The 26,610-nt window shown below is 36.6% G+C and overlaps 1 protein-coding gene across 3 annotated transcripts in view; it reads left to right on the top strand.

Moving 5' to 3' along the window:
* The window catches only part of LOC141405031 (beta-glucuronidase-like), an 82,461-nt gene extending 61,700 nt beyond the window's left edge, over positions 1-20,761 (top strand). Inside the window, exons 1-11 of one of the 3 annotated variants that reach the window (XM_073988987.1) lie at positions 3,737-3,921; positions 15,589-15,941; positions 16,014-16,180; positions 16,246-16,391; positions 16,456-16,820; positions 16,883-17,055; positions 19,393-19,536; positions 19,649-19,733; positions 19,795-19,971; positions 20,036-20,174; positions 20,237-20,761. In XM_073988987.1, coding sequence (XP_073845088.1) covers positions 3,891-3,921; positions 15,589-15,941; positions 16,014-16,180; positions 16,246-16,391; positions 16,456-16,820; positions 16,883-17,055; positions 19,393-19,536; positions 19,649-19,733; positions 19,795-19,971; positions 20,036-20,174; positions 20,237-20,436 — 1,980 coding nt within the window. In that variant the 5' untranslated portion in view covers positions 3,737-3,890 and the 3' untranslated portion in view covers positions 20,437-20,761. Of the gene's footprint in view, positions 1-3,736; positions 3,922-3,955; positions 9,244-15,534; positions 15,942-16,013; positions 16,181-16,245; positions 16,392-16,455; positions 16,821-16,882; positions 17,056-19,392; positions 19,537-19,648; positions 19,734-19,794; positions 19,972-20,035; positions 20,175-20,236 lie in introns of those variants that run through there. The other 2 variants (XM_073988986.1, XM_073988985.1) reach the window with 2 other exon arrangements.
* Positions 20,762-26,610: the final 5,849 nt, after the last annotated feature.

Here is a 26,610-nt window from a genome sequence, read left to right as displayed (position 1 = left end):
GATATGAATCCTTCGTACCAAAAATTATTAACATAGGTCAATGTTTTGGTTTAGACCCCACACAACGGGACCACCCTGTTCAACAAATGTTGGCAGTTTTTGGTCATTTTGGTCTATAAAACGTAAGAATTGCTGTTTGTACACATTTATTATAAATAATAATTAATTTCAATACTAAATGGACGTTGAAATAGTTTTGGCCAGAAAATTTGGATTTGGGACCATTGTGCATTGTGAGGAATAAAACAAGTAAGAACGGCGTTAAGTTCGGACGGGCCGAACTTGTTATACCCTCTACCACGAATGTATGGAAGTAAAATAGAACAATTTGTTTCCTTTCGTTTACGAAAAGACTAAATACCAAATTTCAGCAATTTCGGTAAAACAATGTGGCTAACCTACAAAATGCCGAAATTCGGCAGGTACCGTTCTATGGGAGCTGTATCAAAACATCGATCTATACCTACACATTTCTGGCGGAAAGTTTTTAGACTCAAAGAAGATTAAATACCAAGTTTCCTATATTTTGGAAAGATAATGTGGTTAAAACCTTCAAAATACCGAAAATTAAGAGGAATATAGGAAGAATAAACCTATACTGATAATGCTCTTCTTCATATAACTCCATGGAAGACAAAATAACAAATTTCAGTCTGTCGGTGGGATATTGACGTCACAACATTCAGAAATACGAAAATCGGGAGGATCCGTTCTTAGGGCCTAAGTATATATAAGTGTGGGCCTATACCGACGAATTTCAGCCATTTCGGTGGGTTGTTGTGGCCACGACCTTCAAAATACCGAAAATCGGGAGGTACCGTTCTATGGGTGCTAAATGCAGGCTTAAATTATTAAATTTCAATTATTTCGGGGGAATATTGAGGTCAAATCGTTCAAAATACCGAAAATCGGGAGGTACCGTTCTATGGGGCTATATTATATTATGGAAATATACCTACAAATTTCATATGGAAAGCTTTGTACCCCCAAAGAAGACTAAATACCAAATTTCAGCCATTTCGATGGATTATTATGGCCACAACCTACAAAATACCGAAAATCGGGAGGTACCTTTCTATGGGGGCTATATGAAGGCGTGGACTTATACCGACAAATTTCATATGGAAAGAAGACTAAATACCAAATTTTAGAGATTTCGGTGTGATAATGATGCTCTAAAACCTTCAAAATACCGAAAATCGGGAGGTACCGTTCTATGAGGGCTATATGAAGGCATGGACCTACATATATCGACAAATTTCTGGGGGAAAGTTTTATACCCCCAACGAAGACCCAGTACCAAATTTCAGAGTGATAATGAGGCTAAAACCTTAAAAATACCGAAAATCGGGTGGTAGCGTTCTATGGGGGCTATATCAAAACGTGGACCGATATAGGTCATTTGCAATACCAAACAACCTAGGAGTAATAGAAACTTCTATACCACATTACAAAGCTCTATCTTAAAAATTGGGAGCTGTATCTTGATTTCAACAGACGGACGGACGGACGGACATGGTTATATCGACTTAGATTTTTACCCTGATCAAGAATATATATATACTTTATATACCCTCCATATTATGGTGGAGGGTATAATGAAACCTAAGTCGTGATGGTTGGAGCTATAGTATTCATGTTATTTGCAAAAATACGAAGAAAATATGAGGATCAAATAAAAATCATGTTATTCTAATTTTATTATTTTTTATGGTTTTATAGGAAAAGTTGAAGAAAAAATGTTTGAGTTCTTCGGCATTTTCGTCAAAATTTCACGCAATAATGAAGATATTCCGTTGCAACAAATTTTTCGCTTATAGTTTTCCTATGGGCAAATATTTTTAGAACATTATATTAAATCACAATTGTGACATAACATTAAAATAATGTTATATTGAATATTACAACATTTGAAACGCATATAAACCGCGTAATAGTGAAAATGACATGATGCGCACCCGATTTTCCAACACAGCGAATCAATCCCTTTTATTTGATGTACAGTTTTTGAAATTCTATTTGGCGGCCACGATGTAGCGTCTGTTGCATATTAGGGCGCAAAATACAGTTAGATGGTCATAATTTCCACGAAGTTCATTTACATTTTATGCGCATCCGATTTCGATGATAACCTTTAAAAAATTCATCATTTGTTTCTTTGCGATCCATGAAGAACCGTGGCTACATCCACGCACTACACATCGCACTTAATTTTCAGAAGAAATCAATTGTATCTCCGGATTCGCTATAGTTTTTAAATATCTGTTTTCGCACATTTTAGGCAGGCGTATCGCTCTATTTAGTTGAGTAGAAATGACACATCCAAAACTCGTTTAAATACGCGATATTTTCAAAAACATTTGTTGCAGATTTTCGGAATTTGAGGGGTATCATATCCGCCGATATAGTGGATAGATTTAGATGCCCTGAGGCTTATTAGATTCAGAACGTAAAAAAACCCTATTTTTCAGTCTTCAAAATGTCAGAATCCGTTTGAGGTAGGTACAGTGGATATATTAAAAAATCATACATTAGAAACTTCAACTCTGAAGTGTATTCTTTAACTTCTCCTTTAATCATCTACAGCTCTACATTGTGTTGTAAGATTACTAATTGGAAATTAACATAAAAAACTCGTTTCCTTCAACGATTTTTTCCGATTTTTTACATTAATATGACCACAGCTTCCGCTTAAATTGTTATTTTTAAAAATCCATCGGTGAATCGAGTTAAAACACTTCAGTTTACGTAACTTTCAAATGTCATGGTATATTACAACTGTTCGCGAGTTTCAATATGATATGATGATATGTATTCTTAATGAGGATAAGCTATTTGTATGTCCGTCCGCCCGCCTGTTGTATTCAAATTGTGGACATAGGTTCACGGAACATTTTTTGTCTAAATAGTATGTAATTTGGCATTTAAGGTTCCGAGTGGTTAAATAGTTCTCCAACAAAAATTGTGGGCATAGGCCAATGTCAGGTATTTTAATGTTTTAGCTACATTTTCGGATCGAAATACTAGCTATACTTTAGTAATTGGGGTTCCCACTAGAGTTGTGTACTTCCGGAACGAACTAGTTCCAAGGAACTATTTCTGACATGGAACTATTGGAACTTTCACCTTTAGTTCATATAGTTCCTTTCGTTCTTATCGTTCCTTTAATTTAACGCCTACGTCTATCTCTCTCTCCGTTGCTTTTTATTCACTGCAATTTACTTGTTTTTGTGTCAATTCATCCACCAAACGATGAAAACATTTCCGTCTCGGAACTATTCGGAACGAACGACACCTAAAATAAGTACATAGTTGTTAAAAGTGGTAATTATAATTTGGTAGTTTCTATTACTTCAGGATGGTTGGTATTTAAATAGGTTATATCGGTTCACATTTTGATATAGCCTCCATTGAAGGTACCTAACTATTTTTGATATTTTGAAGGTTTTAGTAACATAATAGCTAAAATTTAGTATTTAGTCTACGTTGGTGGTATAAAACATTCTTTATGTGGCATTTTTTTGATTTAAATTCAATTCTATAACCGTCACTAGATTTATTATAATAACAGAAAAGCTCTCTGCCATTATGAAAAAGCTTCATTCATTCATATTTGTATTGTGCTGCCCCGTCAGTATCCAACAGATGATAAATATTTTAACAAGAATGTGATTTCGCCTTTAATATTAACTCAAAACAAGATTTCGCCGTCAAACAACAATTTAACAATTTGACGTGATATGGAATGGCGGTAGTTCATATTTAACCGGAGAACTGTCAAGTCGTCGTGCGGAACGTTGTTGTGCGTGGAATTTTTTAAAGAAAACTAAAAGCTAAACAAAAACGAAGCGTTTGATATTGTCGCGAAAGGCAATGTGGGCACATTGATTATGGGCTGGGGAATGCGTAGCTTTTTTAAATGTTTGTGTTTGGAACAAAATTGAAACAATATACTAATTTAGAACAATAACAACAACAGCGCTAGTTGCAAACAACAACATCAACACTAGAAACCACTTGTGATAACATGAACAAAATCTATTATTGGCTAGAATATTGAAAATAAAAGTCAAACCCAAGGCTAAAAAATGTGTCATCATCGGAACTAAATACTGTCGTTTATTGCAAATAGAAAATGAACAAAAATAAATATCAGAATTATGACCCCCCAACATGTGCATTCCAAATCAGCTGTTACCAGCCGAAGACCATATTTGTTGACATCTGTCTTTGGCGGTCTATTTTGTTCTTTGTTCTGTTTATTTTTGTCACTTGTCTTTCATGTCTTCGTGTTTACATTTCCCGGACACAGTATGTTTGGGGTCGGTATCTCGCTGTAGTATGAAGACGAAAACGTAAGACAATGACGTAATTTATTTGCATACGTTGAGATAGGTAGTTTTATCTTCTCTCAATGTGCCTCTCAAATGCACTGCTTGAACAGTGCGGGAAAAAAGATTGCTTCCACTTTTTTTAAATTTTGAATGTAAAAGAAAATGTAGACAAGGTGCGCCTGTTTTGTACCTGTTATAATTTTTTGTTCCCCAGCGAACACTTAATACAGAGAAATTTTTGAAGGAAAGTATTGTAACTCCCAAGAGGAGTAAATGCCAAATTTCAATCATTTCGGTTGAATAATGTGGCTAAAACTGTCAAAATACCGAAAATCGGGGGTGCCGTTCTATGGGGGCTGTGGATCTATACCCAGCAAAAATTCGGATCCCTTAGTCATTACGTAACCCATTACAAAGTAATGTAAACAAGCTTCTTTTCGCATTACAAGTAATTTGAAAAGTAATGGGTTACTTCTTAAAAAATTTACAAGGCAACCCTACTTACTTTACTCCTCACTAAGTAATGAGGACGGTGGCACAGTGAGTGTGTGTCCGACTATTAATCCTAGGGTTGTGTGTTCAACGCTCACCGTCGGCACGCGAGTTTTTGTTAATTAAAAAATAACAGTTCGTGGTGCACATGTGCACTGCACATTTAAGTTCTTAAGCAACCCTTAATATTCGTGTGCGTGGCACAGTGTGTAGTGTCTTTGGCTAGAAATCAGAGGGTTCGTGGGTTCAGTTCAGGCAGACAGCGAAATAAAATAAAGTAAAATAAAAGTAAGAAGTGTGATGAAACTAAAAACAAATCCTCTCTACATCAACTGTTTCTAAAAATAGAATTTTTTCACCTTACTTTTCAACTTCTAGTGGCCACAGAATAACTAGTTATTCTAGTGGTCATAAAATAACTAGAAACTGAGTGCGACAAGCCTTGTAAAAGTAATGGGGAAGAAAGGGGGTTTGTGAGTAGTTACGGCTGCCAAAAATCCCTTACAAAACCCATGATTTTGGCAGGACTTTTTTTGCTGGGTACGTACAAATTTCTGGTGGAAAGTTGTATACCCCCAAAGAACTCTTAATACAAAATTTCGGTGCGATATTGAGACCGTAACCTTCAAAATAACGAAAATCGGGAGGTATTGTTCTATAGTTGAAAAAATTGGAATATTTTATGTCCCCATCTAACACTTAATACCAAATTTCACCCATTTCGTTTTGATAATGACGCTGAAATCTTCATAATACGAAAATCGAGAGGTACCGTTCTATGGAGGCAATATGAAGACGAGGACCTATACCAACAAAGTTTTGGTGGAAAGTTGTATATCCCCAGCGAAGACTTAATACCAACATTTAGCCATTTCGATGCGACATTGAGGTCACAACCTTCAAAATACCGAAAATCGGGAGGAACCGTTCTATGGGGACTATATCAAAACATGTACCGATATGGCCCATTTTCATTACCAAACATCTTAGGATTAATGGAAACTTCTGTTTATAAAGTCACAACAATGAACTGGTAAAATTTGTTCATTGATTGAAAAATAAATGTTGCATGTAGAGCGAGTTCCTGAAAATTCGTCTTTGGCCCCCTTACAAAGTACTATGGAAACAAAGATCGCTCAAGTGTCACGGGTTAACGTTAATATAACGCCATAAAATTACATATAAAGGTTGATCTAACTAAAGATCATTTGAAAGAACATTCATTGGCATTTATTTTTTTAAGTTTATGTCTATCAAATGTTGGTCGCGTCCAATTTTCGCTGAATCGAACATTTGGCCGCGTCTATGTCTGAGACGGCCTGTCCGTAGAGTCCAATTATCGCTGAATCGTTCGAACATTTCGACTGGTAACTGACGAATGACACGCGTGATGTTTTATCCCAAGGCCTGAATGGAAGCGGGGTTGTCCGCATACACTTTAGACCAGGGCTGCTCACAATTGTATTTAAGAGAAGTCAATATTTTTATTTTTCATGAGTTTTCATTAGATATTTTATATTTTTAAAACATAATTGTAATTATAAAAAAAAATTATGATGAATTAATTCAAATATTACAAAAAACTTCTATGTATTGCTGGATTAACAACACTTAAGAGACTCATCCATTTACGGTAGCGTAGAGGCGAGAGCACCAAAAAAGTCTAACGGTGTAATATCTTGGTGACCATTCGATAGTCCCAAAACCTGAAATTGGTCGCCATTGAAGGTTACGTTCTCACCGACATAATTTTTAAAGAAATGATGATTCTACCAGAGGACAAACCACACGAAACCCTTATTTTTCTGAATGAAGTGACACCTCTTGAATATCTTTAAGTTGATCTTTATCCAAATGCGGCTTCTTTTCTTGTTTACACACCCAATGAGCCAGAAATGGGCCTCAACGCTGAAAAAAATATGGCTCGAACACACATTCCTCAATAAACCTGAATTTTAGTAATAAAGTTGAACGAATTACAAACATTGTTTAGTAGTAAGACTTTCCACGATGAAATGCCAAACAATACTAAACAAGAATAACATGACAGCATGACACGACTCACGCGTGATCAGTCAAAAAAAAGGCTTTTGAAAAAAGTACCTCTAGTTGGATCACCCGTTTTTCTCTACGTTTAACATTATAAAATAAAAACCAGTAAGGAAAGGATCAAAGTCGGGCGGGCGACTATATGATCCCCTACACCACTGTAAATATGTAAAATATATGTATAGGGGAGCTATATCCAAATCTTAACCGATTTCGATATAATTTGGCACACTTATTTCTAGACCGAATTCAGTCACACATTCAACATTTCATCGAAATCGGACATATATAGCGTGTTTGGTATAGAAAATACGTGAAATCGGCCGAAAATATATATATGGGAGCTATATCCAAATCTAAACCGATTTCGATATAATTTAACACACTTATTTCTAGACCGAATTCAGTCACACATTCAAAATTTCATCAAAATCGGGCACGCTATAATTTGGTGCTATATCCAAATCTGAACCTATTTTCACCAAAAGCAATAGCGTTCTTCCTATGGCTAAAAAGTTGTAGTCCCAAATTTTGGAGCTGAATGGGACAAAAATGCGACCTGTACGTTGCGAACACAAAAACATGGATAGACGGACGGACATGCACAACTCGACTCAGAAAGTGAATATATGTATATCCCCAAATGGAACTATGGGTCTATTTCGTTTCCTTTTGTATGTTACATACAAATGCACAAAGACATAATACCCCTTACCACAGTGTGGTGTTTTCGTCTTCCATGGACTCCAACAAAACCGAATTTTTTACATCAGAAACCCTGAATAGTTTTTTGGCCAACTTTTGTAGCACAGTGTAATTTTTGACACAACTGTGCGATGTGTTCGCAAAATTTAAAATAATACGGTGACCAGTAGTGGAATTCTATAACTCATTTTTTTGAGTAACCGACAAAAATCGGTAAAAGGCAAAATTATGAATGAAAAGTATTAAAAAAGTTGACAGCACTGTTACTGTCGGTAGGAATTAGCGACAAATTTATTTCTAGACCGAATTCAGTTACACATTCCAAATTTCATCGAAATCGGACATATATAGAGTGTTTGGTACAGAAAATATCTGAAATCGGCCGAAAATATATATAGGAACTATATCCAAATCTGAACCGATTTCGTTATAATTTGGCACACTTATTTCAGGACCGAATTTAGTCACACATTTAAAATTTCATCAAAATCGGAAGTATATATCTGAACCGATTTTCACCAAAAGCAATAGCGTTCTTCCTATGGCTAAAAACACTGTAGTCTCGAATTTTGCAGCAGAAAGTGATTATATGTATATCCCCAAATGGAACTACGGGTCTATTTCGTTTCCTTTTGTATGTTACATACAAATGCACAAAGACATAATACCCCTTACCACAGTGTGGTATAAAAAGAAGTGAACCAACGAAACCAGCGATATTTTCGTCTCCCATGGACTCCAACAAAACCGAATTTTTACATCAGAAACCCTGAATAGTTTTTTGGCCATCATTTGTAGCACAGTGTAATTTTTGACAAAACTGTGCGATGTGTTCGCAAAATTTAAAATAATATGGTGACCAGTAGTGGAATTCTATAACTCATTTTTTGAATAACCGACAAAAATCGGTAAAAGTAAAAGGCGAAATTATGAATGAAAAGTATCAAAACAGTTGACAGCACTGTTACTATCGGTAGGGATTTGCGACAAATTTATTTTGATTGTTAATTTACGACAAAGTTCGTTAATTACCGAAATTTTAAGCATTTTAATTTTACCGATTTTTTTGTCGGTAACTCCAAAAACGAGTTGCAGAATTCCACTACGGGTCACCATATTATTTTAAAGGTTGCATTTTGGTATTTTGGTTATTTTCTTAGTGAGAGCTTGGTGTATTTTTGTTTTTTTTTTTATAAGCTATTGAAATTTACCAGCCAAAAAATCTGTATGACTCATCTATCTGCTGCAACGCGAACGACTTTTTGTAACTTTCTTTGCAATCTTGTAATGTTACCATCATTCGAATTATCTTGCACGTTGATTGTTTCATTAACGTCATTAATGATTCATTTTCCCTTTTTGTTTGTCTCCTAATGAAAACGTCAGCAAACGTGGATATATATAAGTTCACATATTTGATTTGTAAGAATATGCTCTCGGTAATTTTCGCTCAAAATCAATAAAGTTGAGTTCGCACTTAATCGGTTTATCCCATCCGAAAGCTTGTGGTTTGTTGATGTTATCGTTGTTGTTGTTTTTGTTAACTGATATCTACCGTAAATATGACATTTAATCATATTGTAATTAATTTATGTTTCATGTGCCCTATCAAATGTGACAAAATGTTGTTCCTGTCTGTATATTTTGTAATATATCGTATCATGTAAGTATTTATACATAACTAAAACAAAGTTATACGAGTAAAAAAAATTAAGTTTTTAGTGCCAAACTACAGCACAACTATACCAAAACGTGAATCTATATTTACAGTGTTGATGGCGATTTTTTTTTTGAGCACTGGGAACCCTTAATGGCAAATTACAGCCAATTTAGATCATAAATATAGGTAAAATTTTAAAATACCTGAAATCGACTTGTACCGTCGATATATGGGGGTCATGCCAAAACGTGGACCTGTGTCGCAATTTTTTGTAGAGAAGCTTTTGACCACTTCGAACCCTAAATACCAAATTACAGCCAATTCGGTGTGAAAATGTAGCTAAAAACCTAAAAATTCCGGAAATCGTTTTTTTGAGCTTTAGTTCATTAGCTCAGGAAGTATGGACTTGCACCCGAAAAAAATATACCTTCGTTAGAGGGGCCGCAAGGACAACCTGCTCAAAAATGTAAAAATTATCCAAGAGGAGCTCTTAAACTTCACTTTTTCCGAATTTTTTGTGGGATGCACCCGAAGGAGTAGACCGATATAATCCATATACGAACCCGATCTATGCCTTGAAGTATTTTAACGAAAATGTTTGAACTTTCTTGGGGGAGATACCGGAAGGAGTGGACCGAACTGGAACTAAGTTTGGACAAAAAAAATTGAATGCCAAAATTTGGATCAGATCGGTTGCTTCGATCGAGACATGTCTAAATTGACTCCAAACTGTCTGAGACAGATTCGTCCTAACATACTTGGAGTCTAAACCCATTATTTCGATGAGGCACATTTTTGATCGTATCAAAGTGTATATGTATACCCTGATATTGTAAAAATATGCGGTCGGCATCGAGAGAAGTTTGGAAAATATATAAATAAATACCACAACCACTGCTAAAAACTTATGTGCGAGAAGGATATGAAGTAGTGGTAGTGGACTTCTCCTAGAAAATATTATAATGTGGTAGAGCATTATAACGCCCACTACCCGCTATTAAAATTTCAACGCGTTCCGAGAATTGAACTCAAACTGGAATAAAGAACAAAAGTGTTGAACTTTTGTGGGGGAGGTGCCTAAAGGAATTGACCGAAATAGTCCATCTTTAAACTAGACCTAAGTTCATATTTACATTAGGCAATTTTTCGTGTGGTAATTATAAGTTTGTCGGTGAGAGGGGGTGTTGAGAGACAATGGGTTACCATATGCCTCACCTCTCTCTCCTTCAAACTGACAATTGCCGCAAGGAAAATTGCCTAATATAAATATGGACTAATTTTGGACGTCATCCCTTTCGACAATTTCGTACCACGCAGCCATTTAAGTTGGTCACCGTAGAATATTTTAGAGCTTTTGAGTCGATATGTCAGGAAACATAGACTTTACCCTCGAAAAAAATATATGGTTATAATCAGAATCACAAGGTTTACAAAAAATTTTACGATGTGCAAAATTTCGCCCAAATTGGATACTCATTTCGTAAGTGCGCCCGTACAAAATTATATCGTCGTATTAAATTATCCAATACACTTCCATGAACTGCAATTTTGTATTCGAACCTGATCAATGTGTGAAAGAAATATTTCAATGTCCAAAGTTTTTATAATTATGCAGTTTTTTTTTACATATAAATTATACAAGTAAAAATATAGTATGTATATTGAACCCTGTTTCTCTAGAGACTGTTCTTATCTTTCACTTCAAATTCGAACATATGGTACCAAACAAATAAATTGGTTAATGGATTATAACGTTTTTATGGAATATTTTATCAATAGATTTTTTTTTGTTTTTTCTAAACATATTGACTTGATTGAGTTGCTATTTTATTGGTGTATTTTGTTAGTAAAGTTAATTTTTCTATATTCGATAAGATATCGTCAGTCTATCACAATGATAGCACATACCAATTGATATTTATGTAGAGATATCGATATCGTCGTTCTAATTTTCGTTGATAAGTTAAAAACTTTGTTTTTGGTGAATGAAACACCATTTAGTTACATATACACAAAATTAACATGCTTAGCATTTTAGTACATCTTATAGCTAACTAAAATATACTAAAGCATGAATCACACATTTATACTAGATTATTTCAAGATTAATTTTAAAATTGGCGATAGTCCAGGCCCAGGTGAGATAAAAAATTTGATATAAAAATTTGTTAATATGTCAGTCAGCTAATGAAGAGACATGCTTACCTTATTGTGTGTGTGCTACTCCGAGGTTATATCAAGAATGCGGATATGCAACTATAGCAATGTTGTTCAAAATTGGATTTACATATAGCAAATTCGATTTTATTTAGTTTTTATTTTAACAAGTAAATCTAATCTTAATTGTCCATTAAGGGGTTGTCACCAGTTGTAGAGTTGTACCAATCAACCGATTTGGTCCAAAATTTGGTTCTCGCAATATTTTGTCAATTATCTGGTTCTTCTGTGTCCAGATTCAGTTAAAAAGAATGCAGCGGGCATGTGTTGGGTATAGTGTTGTTAATTCGGGCCCAATACAAATTAAGGCGGCTGCATCGTCCGGATCTTTACTGTGCTAAAACTACTCGTGTTTTTGCCTTTGGACCTCACTCTTAATATCATAGAGATCTCTCCTGATGTGTTTGGGTGGAGAAAACCTGTCTACAAAATTGTGGCAGTGATGCTACCGGGTATAATACACCCTCGTGCACTGTACTGGTATCATGAGGAAGCACCCTGTTGCAGTCTTGAGGGCTGCATTCTGGCAGGTTTGAGTATGCTTCTATTGCGTAGTGCTAATTTTTGCATACCACAATGGTACCGGATAGCTTACCATAGTCCGGCCTATTGCTTTATAATAGGTCCACAAAGTTTATTTGTCAGCATACCAAGTGCTGCCGGCCAACGACTTTAGGATCTTTGTGATCTTTTCCCAAATAGCAGTGGCTTGTGCGGACAAATTAAACAAGCTATCGAACGTTGCACCCAATATTTTGGTGCATTTAGTGGTCGGAATCCGGATACTATCAACCAATATGTTCAGGGGAAGCCTCATTTCCGACTTCCAGGTGTTGAACAGTATAGCAGTATATTAAGCGGTGGGTATTTTAATATTTCTCAGATAAAAGAACTGCACTAAGTATGAAAGGTAGATTTTTAACCTATCACATATGTCATCGACAATAGGACCAGACGCCCATATCGTACAATCATCCGCGTACGTTACAATATCTATGTCACCCGGAGGGTGTGGAATTTCAGAATGGTAAACGTTAAACAGTTCCGGAGATATCACCCCCCCTCGGGGAACTTCTCTATGTCTTCGAATAGCTTGGCATGCCTGACGTTATCGAAGGTCTTCGATGGGTCAGAAACCACCATGACTGTTCGGTCGCACACCTGTAGGTCTATTAGCTGTAGCTTTTATCGATTGAAAAGTTGTTAAAATTTCTTTTGTTTTTGTAACAACTACAAAAACAAACAAATAGAATTGTTGTAAAATAAACAATGAGTAAAGTTGTTAAAAAGTTACAGAATAGGCCCTCTGTTCTGGTTCAGTCCTCGATTGATATGTGTTTGTATGGTTATAATACTGTTGTGTTACTGTGCATTTTCCGGAATCCATGCTGATGTTGGGCAACTGGGAAACTGCTTTTCATAATAAGGAGGAGTAGTGTCTCTAGGAAATTGATCTGCACGATTCACCTCTGTTAGCATCCATGCCTGACTTTAGTAGCGGTATGGCTTACGAAATATTGAGGACACTTGTCAAATACTCAACTCCGGATCCATCCAGTTGCTGAAGTATTATAATTTAGATTTCGTGTGGCCCATACTCTTTGGATGCATTCTCGTTTCGGATGACATTTGTAAAATCACCCCTCGTAAATTGCGGTTGTATCTGCGGTTGTAGCTTCGGCATAGAGGGCTTTTATACACACCATATTACTATTGGGGTACTCTAAAAATTGCCGGTTAAAATAACACGAGCACCTCTTCAGATCTGTCGCCGTCATGCCGTTCAAAGTAACAGCCGTTCTATCATCATTCTTTACCGTTGCCCACATTACTTGTACCAATGTTGCATTGCTTCAGGTGATCTGGCCACTTTTTCCGTTTATGTTCGGCTACTAGCCTGTTGACTTCAAGAGTAAGTTCCCTAACTCTTGCGTCTTCACGATTCGATGAATCTAATTTCGCCTATTCTACCAGCAGGTAAGTAGCCACCGCGGTGCAGTGATAAGCACGTCCGCCTTGTACTCAAAAGTTTCGGCGGTGGCAAATCCTCAGTGTAATGCTGGCTTACATTCAGCCATGAAAAACCTCTTTACAAGTGGTGTCGTAAGATATGCCGTTCGGTCTCGGCGATAAAAAAAGTAGGTCCCATGTCATTGAGTCAATATGAATCGGCGTGCAGTCATTGATATGAGAGAAGTCTCCCTTGTCCTTTCGGGGATGTTTGTGGAACAATTATTATTATATTATTTTTATTTTTGTATATGGATTTGACAATTTTGTGGGAACATATGCATGTGTATGTAAGTATGTAGCGTCTACCCGAGGGATCTGCGGCACTGGGAGCTCTTTGAAGCGGTGATTGGTGAAGTCTCTGAATCTTTGCCAATCAGCTTTTCCATGGTTCAGAAAAATCTGTTAAGGGTGACGATGATATGAAGGTGGCCTGATGTGTCACAGTGGTGATGTCTGACGAGCTGTGACAATCTCCTCTTATTCTCGTAGGAGAGTGTTTTTTCAGCTTTGCTCTGCATGCGCTGTTCCACTCTGGTCAAGGACTAGAACTGAATGCCAAAGCTCATGATGAGCCTTAAATCTTCTAGCAGCTGACGGTTACTGTTCTCCAAAAGTAAAATAATTTCAGGCATAGTACGCGAAGCACAGCTATTCATCGGCTGTATTTACGCATTAAGCCCCCGTAGCTTGGCAGATGTAGGTCACTAGATTCAAGTTCAAGAGACTGCAGTATAAGGAAGGCAAGTGCTCCTCCCGTGCTTCTTGTATGACACTTTCGCTATGTTGCAAGCTACAGGTGATGATAAGCTTTGTCTCAAGGATCGCGGCGACAATTATATTTCTCCAATGGATTGAAATCGGATTAAATTGATTTCCGGGAATTATGCATTTCCGGGGCGATGGACAAAGACATGGGGTGTAACATGGTGCGTTTGTTGTTGTTGGTGAGACTGTAAGATGTTCCGTATTTTGATGGCGACAATGTTGGCTACATGCTGGAAAATATTCTGGAGCAGAAGCACCGATGTTGATATGTGGTAGATACGGATCTGGCAAACGCAACAGATCCATGATCTGGAGTTCTTCTCTCCATATAATTGTTGAGATGACGGCCGGAGTCAAAGATTACACCGTGTCAATCCGTCGTGGTATTTGTAGTGGCGCTCATCAGTCCCTTAGTTGGTGCCGGCAAGGTTTTTTTTTTAGCTTTTGGATCATTACCACCGGAAATATTGACTTCCCTCCATGTACATTCGTAATAAGAGATGCGAGGACAACCTGCTGATAGCTGGTCATAAACTAAAAGTTGTGTGGAAAATACCCGAAGGAGCATCCCAATTCGAACCTGATCAATGCCCGGTAGACATATTACGATGTGAAAAATATGGACCCAATCGGTTACTCACTTCGAGGGCTATTGTGCACACCATTTTAGGGAAAAAATTTGAACTTCAATGAAGGAGGTACTCGAAGAAGTGGACCAATATGGATCATCGTTGAACTTTGGACAAAATATTCCGAGGTGCGAAGTTTGGACAAATCGGTTGATCCTTTCGAGAGCCACACTGACAGACGGGCGCACGACTGGGCTAAATTGACTCCAAATTATCTGAAATGGATTTTGTCTTCATTTTTATTGTATCAACGTGTATATACCCTGATTAGGGTATAAACATTGTTTGCCGACGGTGAGGTTGAACTCACAACTCCCGGTCTTGTAGTCGGATTCACACACTGCTTCCCACAGTTACTCATTACATAGAAAATAATATAAGAAAATTAAAAAAATAACGCATTATTTTTTAGCCTACTGGTGATGCAGAATATAGGTTGTTTACATTACTTTGTAATGGGTTATTCGGCTCATTTGACCAAAAAGTAAGGTGTGCCCGGATCGCACATTTAAGCAATAACTACTTTAAGCAGTGTGTACTTTATCGCTTGGGAATCAAGACGTATTGTGCAGACCTTGTAAGACCATTCTCTTTTTTGGCTTTTGGTGGTTTTGTATAATTTTCCCTATATTGAGATCTAATCCTTTCTTCTTCTCTCTATATTTTCCAGCCTTATCACTAATTGCCATGGGTGTTATTGGATTCTGTATTCACTATGCCATAGCACTAGTAATATTAAATAAACAAATTTCACCAACTGTCGGTATGCTATATCCAAGAGAATCGGAAACACGTGAGGTACGCTCACTCGATGGCCTGTGGAATTTTGCCAAATCAGATCCCACAAATCCAACACAAGGTATACGTGATAAATGGTTTATGGATGATCTGAGTAGGGTACAGGATACAATACCTATGCCTGTACCGGCTAGTTATAATGATATAACAACACAAAATGATTTGAGAGATCATGTTGGAACTGTGTGGTATGATCGTAAATTCTTTGTGCCGCGTTCGTGGGCAGATAAACAAAGGGTTTGGTTGCGATTTGGTAGTGTACATTATGAGGCCTTTGTGGTAAGTTTTTGTTTCTGTGGAGGACCTTATATTCATGATTGATTCTAAACCTAACCCTTTTTGTGTTGACAGTTTATTAATGGAGAAATTGCTGTGCGTCATGAAATGGGACATTTGCCCTTCGAGGCTGAAATCACGAATTTAGTCAAATATGGAGAAGAAAATCGCATAACGGTAATGTGCGATAATGCCCTGATACAAACAACAGTGCCTCAGGGTAAAATTACCGAAGTTTCAAGGTACGTTGCATTAGATTCCGGTTACATTTACTTCTTTTTAACATTCCTTTAATCATTCTTTGCAGGGATGATGGTGTTGCCATAGTACAAACTTATACATTTGATTTCTTTAATTATGCTGGTATCCACCGCTCTGTGCATTTATATACAACTCCCCTAACCTATATTGAAGAAATGGAAATTACAACAGATCTTGCAAAGGACAATAATGGTAAGTAACTCGAGATAGAGCTTTTTTGATCACAATTTCCTTATCCTTTAATTTTTTTCCCCAGTTGGTTTCGTTTATTACAAAGTCAAGGCCAATGGTACGGCCGCGAATGAAGCCATTAGTAACCTTTATGTTCGCGTTCAACTGCGTAACAAAGAGGGCATTATTGTGGCCAATGAAACTTCCAATGCCGATTTGAAGGGCGTTCTAGAAGTACAAAAAGTTATGCCCTGGTGGCCATATTTAATGCATCCCGAACCTGGTTATCTCTATCAGTTGGAAGTATTCCTGCATGGTAACAATAATGAGCTGCTCGATGTTTATCGTCAAAAGGTGGGCATTCGTACGCTAAGTTGGAATAATACTTCGTTTATGATTAATGGTCGACCAGTGTATTTCCGCGGTTTTGGCAGACATGAAGATTCGGATGTAAGTAGAAGGAGTTTGGTGTTGAACTGTTGATAATAGTTTTGCATTTTCTTTGCATATAGATTCGTGGTAAAGGTTTGGACTTAGCCTTAATGACAAGAGATTTTAATTTGTTAAAATGGATTGGTGCCAATGCCTATCGTACCTCACACTATCCCTATTCGGAGGAATCAATGCAGTTTGCCGATGAAAATGGCATAATGATAATTGATGAATGTCCCAGCGTTGATACAGAGTAAGTAATTTCGATTAGGAGGGAGATTAAAATGTAGTAATTGTCATGAATCAGGGGAGGAGATACAGAAGTTAAGTTCTGGAAAGTTTGTCATATCCTATGTATTCCAACATCTGAATTTCCGGAAATTCCTTTAAAGCGACGAGGGGTGAAGAATGTCTGACTTCCCTAAATCATGAGAAAGCCATACACATTCAGATTTTATGAAGTTGGGAACCTCTGTTGATGGAGGCACGCATGGGTGGGAATCTAAACATAATGAAATGGAGCGTTGTCAGGTCACGCCGTTCGTTAGACCCGAGCATACGATGGATATATTCGGGGTATTGTCTAAGTTTAGCCTAATACGGTAGGAATCCACCTTTAAAACACCAAAAATAGCGTGGTACTTCTTTGACGATTATATCAAAAAAAAAATGGAGCTTCTGACAACAAATTTTTGCAAGGAAGTTTTCTGCCCTTTATGAAATCCTGGGATGTACAGTTTAATGGAACTATGTAAAAAGACTCACCTATACTTAAATTTCTCTGAAGGGGCGGTTCTATGCACCGGATTGACACGGATGAATTTTCGACCAGGGTCCGTCACTTCAACAATTATGTGTTTGTATTTATTCACCATGGAAGCGGCAATATATCCCGGAATGCCTGCTCCGAGCTCTTTAAGTTCGTGTCAGGATAGGGAAGAACCTCGAGCAATCTATATATTTCGTGTCACAGATCCGCATCCACCATCTGCCTGTCAACATCGGTGAAATATAATGGTTGTAGGGAGTGGGTGTAATTCCGAGGATGCTCTGGCCTTACCGGCCTGCTGGACTTCTGCGATAGCAGTTATGTTGCCGCTTTCTTTGGCAGAACATCTCCCAGGGTGTATCTATATTAGTCATCGGAAACAATGATCACAGTCATCTGTAGCTTTCAACGTTGCGGTGGTTACAACGTTTTGCGAAAGGATCGTAAAAGCGACGTAGGAGGAGGACTAATTTCATAATAGTCTGTCAGCTACGCACCCATACATGGAAGGTAGGGGGTAGTAGTAAATAGTGGGACTGCTTAGGTAGTGTTGCTTAAAGTGTACATACCGCCAATGAATAGTTGAGCCCTACATTACATGCCTGTTATTAGTTCGCTTTCGAGGGCAATAAGCGTCTGGTGCTAGAGGACTTCAATACTCATCATGAGCTTTGACATCCCTTGCTAGGCAATGACCAGAGGGGTACATTATGCACTGTGAACGAAGATGCTCCTACGACAATAAGAGGAAATTGCCGCAACTCGCCAGATTTCACACCATTGTGGCACCCGGTCCCTGTATGTGTCCTGACAACTCGTCATTTCGCTTGTTTCAGACCACCTTCCTATCATTAACTTCATTAAGAGACCATCCGACTTCATAGCCTCTGCCCGCCGTACTTTTCTGAACCACGGGAAAGCTGATTGGCAAGCGTCCAGAGAATTTACCGATCACCGCTTCAGAGAGCTGAACATTCCCTCAGATCCCCGGGTAGCTGAGAGCATTTCCGGAGACATCATCGCAGCTGCAACCGCTCGCTACATAACTGCTGGTCGAATATCCGAAATACGAATACGAACCCTGAAGACCCAGGAGTTAAGGAACATACTCTAATCTTGTGGAAGGGCTTCTCCCACCCAGACACGCCAGGATATATCGTCATGATCTAGAGAGAGATCCAACTGATGTGGTTGTACAGGCAATACAAATATATTTATGCACGTTACCCAACACATGCTCGCATGTGGTTTGGAACCACACAACGCGCTACATTTGTTTAACTACAAAGCTAACCCCACTTACCTGTCTCCTGATTCTTTATGGAGACAGCCAGTCCATGTTGCAAAATTGTTCAATCTGGACAAAGAGGAACGAGACCCAGATCACTGAAAAAATATATACGAGTGAACATAGTTGCCTTGCAACAATGACAACAACTTGTTTCAAAATGATTCGACGTTTGACCTTATATTACAATTTTGCGAAAAACAAACTAAATTTTGTTTGGGAACTAACCGAAGAAGTGGGCCTATAGTCCATATTCGAACCTGGCCTATGTATATCTGGAGGATATACAATGCTTGGACCAAATCGGTTACTTCCCTTGAGAGTTATCGTAAAAATGTTACCATTGATCAGACAGAAAGACGGGCGGACAGGGCTAAATCGACTCCAAATTGTCTGAAACGGCTTTCGTCCATACTTAAGTTTAAAACCATTTTTTCGACGTATCATATTTTGGGACGTATCGATAGCCTAAAAGTTAATGGTATTGATTTCGATATAATTTTATCATATATTTTCCCATTCTCTGTTTTCAGAAACTTCAAGCAAGAACTGCTGGACAAGCACAAATCATCTATGGAACAACTTATCCACCGTGATCGCAATCATCCCAGTGTTGTTATGTGGTCTATTGCCAATGAACCTAGAACTAATCAATTAAATGCAGGATCATATTTCCAGTAAGTAGAACATAAGCTTTTCTCTAAAAGTTTCTGAAACTTCCATTCTTGGAGGCTCATGAATTTTAAATGTTGTTATGGAAGTTCAAATGTTGTGATTTCTCTTCTTTAGATATGTAGCCAACTATACCCGAGAACTGGATCCTACGCGACCAGTTACAGCTGCCATTGCCGTGTCCTCAAATGATGATAAAGCTGTAAGCAGATGGTCATAACAATATTGGAAATTCCATCTTAATTTTTTCCCATTTCTTTTAGGCCAAATTTTTAGATGTAATTAGTTTTAATCGCTATAATGGTTGGTATAGCAACCCAGGACGTTTGGATATGATTACCAAGCGGGTAATCGATGAGGCTACAAATTGGTATAAAAAGCACAATAAACCGGTAATAATGTCGGAATATGGTGCCGATACTGTGGAGGGTTTACACTTGGTAACATAAACAAAAATCTTTTCGATATATTGAAAAAATATAATATTTTAATATTGCTTTTCAGCTTCCTGCCTATGTTTGGTCTGAGGAATATCAAACAGAACTGTTCTCTCGCCACTTTAAGGCATTCGATACGCTAAGAAAACAACCTTGGTTTATTGGTGAATTTGTGTGGAATTTTGCCGATTTTAAAACGGCTCAAAGTAAGATCAAAAACACAAGCAAACTCTCTGAAAAATTGCTCATTTCTACCTTGATATTCCAGCTGTAACCCGTGTTGGCGGCAATAAAAAGGGTGTCTTCACACGTAATCGTCAACCGAAAGCTGTGGCCCATCTTCTACGTCAACGTTACTTTGCCTTGGGTCGTGAAGTGGATCAATGCAATTTCCCCGAAGACCTGTTCACTTATATTGCCGATTTAGGTTCTGCACGTAATGCCAAACATGACGACAGCGATTTATAATTTCCACCATTAATTCTAGAGCTATTTATTGTCAATAATCATTCTCTGGAGAATGATGTTTTATTCTAAAACTTTCCATTGCATTTTTATGCCTAGTTCGTGTGTTTTTTGTTTTCGTTTTCTGAAGAAATGTATTTATATACGTTTTTTGTATTAATCTAAGTTATTGAAATTTTTTATAGTTATATGTAAGTATATTTATAAAATATTTATATTTTATTATACATCTATATGATAAGAAACGGTTATATGTCTCTTTTATGTACATATAGAAAATAGTGAATGATAATAGTGAAAATAAACTATTTTTTATATTGAAATATAATGAAGTTTTAGTGTTTTGGTAATGAAGGTTTCGAAAAATACTATGTAAGGCACCCAAAGACACTATAATATACTCCGGACAAGAGACTTATGGCCTTCACCTTCGCACTGATGTAAAGGTTAATGAACTGCCCAAGATTTGTATTCATATCCCTTTATGCCTAGTGCCTGTGCTAGATATCCTGAAGGAGATTTTAGAGGCCTAGATTATAAAAAGAGATAAAGTTGACATAAAACTGGAAACGTTTCCTTAGGGAAATAGACCGTTTAAGTATATTAACCTAGATTACATTCATTTAGTTCGGTACGCCTATTGTAGTACATAGAACTAATAAGATTCTTGTTGTATTCTATTGCTAAGTATCCCACGAAAAATGCCTCATATTCCGCTTTGCGATATACCCCGCGAAACAACTAGAAATGCACTTAAAATTTGCACTTTTGTTTTACAATATTTATTTTCCTTAAAAATTGTTTCTAGCTTTGCTTAAGTAATAGAGTGATAAAAACAAATGGTAAGCCAGTTGACTATAGTTTTTTGTCGTTGTTGTAATTTTTGATATATTTTACATTTGTTGTAATATCTCATTTAGTTTTTTTTTTTTTTGGTATTCGTTTCCCAAAAATGGGCTATTTTAAAACTCTACTAAAATATGTTTTATAATCCTTGGAGGTTTTAAAAAGTCCAGTCGTAAGCTGGTATAATAAAACGCACATTTTCTGAGAGGCAGGATATTTTTCTTTGGACAAACCAAAAAATAGCTACAAGTTTGCGCAGGTTTCAGAGTTATGCGACTTTTTCAGAAAGTCATTGGTCATAGAAGAACCGACATTAAACTCATTGTTGGTTTCGTTTAAGACAAAATAGGTTCGCCAAAGCTAAGAAATCTTGTTATTTATAGTTTGAAGGTTATTCTTGCTAATTTCGTTCAAATGGTAACATGAATAGAATAATTTGAAGATCCATGTACATAATAAGACAAAAATATCCTCAATTGAAAACCTGCAATTTATAAAATGGATGTTATATTAATGACACTATACTAAAACTAAATACCTAAAACATATTTTTTTTGTTGGATTATCATTTCTTAATGTATGGAGATGTTTGGAGGAGGGGCTGTTAGGGCCAAATTTAGGACATATGTTGCAAATTGTTTTATTACAACATTTTTTATTCACTTGATACTTATTGTCAAGTAGAACGATCTTGGTTGGCAACACCTTCAAAATACCTCAATATTTCGCATAGAGGTTTTCTATCTACAAAAAAATAAAAAGCCAAAATACAACCAAATAAGTTGGTAAATGTGGCTGGAACCTTGAGGCTATGACATTTCGTAGGTGCCTTTTCAATGGGGGCTAAAATAAAACGAGAACCTATATTGAACAAAATTTTGTACACACGTTTTCTTTTCTATCCACTGAAACCTTAATATACCAATTTGCAGTAAAATGAATCCAAAATGTATGAACGCCCGTCACCTTTACATGAGCGCTGTAGAAAACCGCCGGTCTATATGACCCATATCGAGCCCCAAATTACCCACTAATATATTTGTGCAAAATTTTGGTAACCTATTAGTAAAGTTCCACTAAAGTCCTCATATTTTGCACTGTGCTACGTCCAAATTTTTTGTAATTCATAAATTTAGAATACTAAATGCAAACTTATGGTATGTTCCAGTACTGCACATTTCTACACATTTTTACTATTTTTTTCGATAACATAAAGGAAAAATCGGTTATCGGAGTAAAAATGTGTAGAAATGTGTAGTACTGGAACAGACCATTTCAGTCATAATATAGCCGAAACAAGTAAGAACGGCGTTAAGTTCGGCCAGGCCGAAATTGTTATACCCTACTCCACGAGTTGTATTGAAGTAAAATGGAACAATTAGTTTCCTTTCGTTTATGAAGAAGACTAAATACCAAATTTTAGCAAGTCCGGTAAAACAATGTGGCTAAAGTTCAAAATACCGGAAATAGGGAGGTACCCTTCTATGGTAGCTATACCAAGGCGTGGACCTGTACCAACAAGTTTCTGGGGGAAAGTTTTATACCCCCAACGAAGACTAAATACCAACTTTCAGCCATTTCTGAGGAATATTGAGGCTACAACCTTGAAAATTCCGAAAATTGGGAGGTGCCGTTCTATGGGGGATATATGAAGGCGTGGTCCTATACCGACAAATTTCATGTGGAACGTTTAATATCCCAAATGAAGACCAAATTTCAGCAATTTCAGTGGATTATTGTGGCCGCAACCTTCAAAATGCCGAAAATCGGGAGGTACCGGGTACTACCAAATTTCATCCATTTCGGTTTGATAATGAGGGTAAAATTTCCAAAATACCGAAAATCGGGTGGTACCGTTCTATGGGGGCTATATCAAAACGTGGACCGATATAGCCCATACCAGATTACAAAACTCTATCTTAAAAATGGCGAGCTGTATCTTGATTTCAAGAGACGGACGGACATATTTATATCGACTTAGAATTTTACCCTGATCAAGAATATATCGACACCTCCAAATAATAGTATGCTAAGTCTAAAAAGTGAGTTTTGCAGGACAAGCTCTAAAAGTTTGGAAATTTCTTTGACCTTCATTACTATGCTAAGTAAATATTTGCTTATAACTTCTGTTCGGATTGTCCTATCATTACCAAAATTTGACAGAATTTAAGTTAAAGGACGTTAAATATAAAAATGCTCGACACCTACAAATAATAGTATGCTAATTCTGAACAGTGAGTTTTGCAGGACAAGCTCTAAAAGCTTGGAAATTTCTTTGACCTTCAGTACTATGCTAAGTAAATATTTGTTTATAACTTCTGTTCGGATTGTCCGAATATTACCAAAATTTGACAAGATTTAAGTTAAAGGACGTTAAATATAAAAATGTAAAGAACTTGAAAACATGCTAAGTCGACTTAGCATACTATTGTTTGGAGGCGTCGATATATAATTTATCGGGTCTCCGATGAATATTTCGATGTGTTACAAACGGAATGACAAATTTAATTATACCCTCCATATTAAGGTGGAGGGTAAGAATGCTTTTGCATATAAAGATCATACATATAGCCGACAGTCAATTTATGCGGGGTTACGACGAGTCTATGTCTACCACTCTTAACGTTGTCTTTTACTTACCTATGTAGCCCTCAACAGAATAGAATTCCAATCCTCTCTATTTGTTTCGTTACTTTCTTAATTTTGAAAAGCATTATTCTTGATATCGTCATCTATTTGTCCACTCCATCGGAGCCTTGACCTTCCCGTTCTTTGTATAAATCTTTTTGGTGTATTTAGTGTTCCTAGCGGTTAAGAAACTTATCTCCTGAAAAATGTGGACATCGCACAGTGGTGGCACTTACATGGGAAGGTGTGACAAAAATACTTCTAAATGCTATATCGAACTGAAATTGTTATCAATGGGTCATAGTGGCCTAAAAACACTGTACGTAAAATATTGGGGTCCTCGGTCCAAAATTTCGCGTGTTTCCCATGAAACGAATCATCTTGAATTTAAGTATTTTACTGTTACCAAGATATTGTTCACCCAAATTTGCTGTAATCCGGTACCAGGAGTTATTATTGTATTGTAAGCATCCCCACGCAAAATTTTCAGTATTGGTCCATGATTTGGTTTACTCCCCAATGATTTATATATCGATTTATTTGGGCAGATGTCAACCAAATATTCTAAGCGACTATATTCTTATAATGATCTCAGACTTCAGAACATCTTATAAAGAAATGTCGTATCGGTCCATTTTTGACCACAGCCTCCATATAGGGTTACCATCTTTTTTTTGTACTTTATAAGATTTAACCACATTTGTCTGCAGAATTACTTGTAATGCATTTTTTTACTCAATGCGTGGAAAAATCTCCACTTTTTAGCGTGGTCCAACATTAGGGTGTCCCAAAAATAAAATAAATTATTTGTTAATTTATTTTCGCGAGTTTTCATTACAGGTCTAAGTTACCATGACCATAGAAATAGCTAATAGCACAAAAAACGTTATATTGAAACCAAATTTAAGAAAGGATAATAAAATTACTTAAAAGTATTCCAAAAATTATAAATTCAGCAACTACAAAAGGTCATAACTGCCAAAACAGCAAATTTCCGCAAAAAGTCTATACAGTTTTGAAATCAACAGGCGCTAGGCTACAATTTGGCACTAGTGACTAAAAGTTTAAGGAAATCCATACATCTATATTAAATAATTTCATTTTTACCAATATTATAACCAAAATATTTGGCAACCCTTGCGATTTAGAGGAATTTTCATAACTAGAAAAATGAAGCTTAGGCAATTTACTAAATGAGTCATCTTAAGTTAAGGCGTTAAAAATAGTCCTTTATTTCATAAATTCGCTTAGAATATAAGTATTTTTTCTCATTTTTAAATACATATTTTTCTTCAAAATTAGTTATGTTCATGAGGCGTTTTCTTCTTAAGAACCGCGAAAAATGGAAAAAATAAGTTGAGTTTCGAAAAATTTGGAATGTTTTGAAGCTATGTGCATTTTTAAATTTTTGAAACGACGACATGAATTTTTTGATTTTTGTCGTTGAGCGCATCCACTGTGCATCGGTCCATGTTTTGGAACAGCCCCATATTCCGATATTGACCGAAGTGGCCAAATAAACTTCTCAACAAAATATTTTGGACATACATCCATGTTTTGGAATAGACCTCATATAACAGTAGCACCCGATTTCGGGTATTTGGATGTTTTAAACGACGTAATTAGCTATAATTTAGCATTTACGGTTCCTAGCGGTTAAAGACTTATCTACAAAAATTGTGGACATAAGCCCACATAGGTATCGATTTCAGGTATTTTGACGTCAAAATAAAATTTCCACTTCTCAACATTTTTTTATTGCATTATTACAACGACATAGAGAAATTATACGTATAACATATAAATGTAACTTTTTTAAGTATTTAGTGGTGAATTAGAATCCAGAAAATGTTAGGCCCTTCCAACGTTTCTATACGGAATAAATAAAGATTGCCAAAATAACCCAACATTTGACGCGTCAAAATAAAGTTTATACTTTTGCCAAACTCAAGAATTTTAACAAAATGAAGGGATATTTTGGCTTTTGAATTTCTTTTTATTACATTCGAGCCTCCAAATAATAAATCAAGGAATCTTTTGGTGTAATCCGGCGATATTTCCCCCGTTGGACCGTGGTACCGCTTTCGTGTAATTGTGGCATTAAATAGGCCTCTGTTTAACTTTCTGTCAAATTTTTTCGGGAAGTACTCTATGGATTTGTAGTCTAGAGACTTCAATGGGTGATCCAATATACATAGGAGCCAAATATAGCAACATGTTATTCATAAATATGGGCGAATGCGTTAGATCCCTGCCCATATGTTACGTAAACCATTGGCATTAGCCCCATTCCTCTAGAGTGGGGTATTTAATAACATGTCAATAAAGGTGGAAGATATTGTCCTCATATCCCTGAACCTATAACAGCCATTTATCCGCACTCCGTTACTGTCATAGATCCCCTGAGCATATAGAAGACTTCACAATGTTTAAGTATATTTACCACATACCCATCATTGAAATCTTCGTATGCATTTCTCGGAATTTTTGCAGATTTTATAAAAAAAATTGTATAGGAAACGATATTTTTTCAATAATTCCGACCATTTTCACAGATTGGTTCACAAAAATAGCAAAACTGTACAAAAGATATGAACAAAGATTTTAATAGTGAGAATGATGTATACACAATCAAATATTGTGAAGTCTCCTGTATGTTCAGGGATCCATGACAGTAACGGAGTACGGATAAATGGTTTTTAT

The sequence above is a fragment of the Musca autumnalis genome, unplaced genomic scaffold (assembly GCF_047663935.1).
Source record: "Musca autumnalis isolate F117 unplaced genomic scaffold, ASM4766393v1 scaffold_5, whole genome shotgun sequence".
NCBI classification, from domain to species: Eukaryota; Metazoa; Arthropoda; class Insecta; order Diptera; family Muscidae; genus Musca; species Musca autumnalis.
This window is presented reverse-complemented; position numbering and strand designations above follow the sequence as displayed.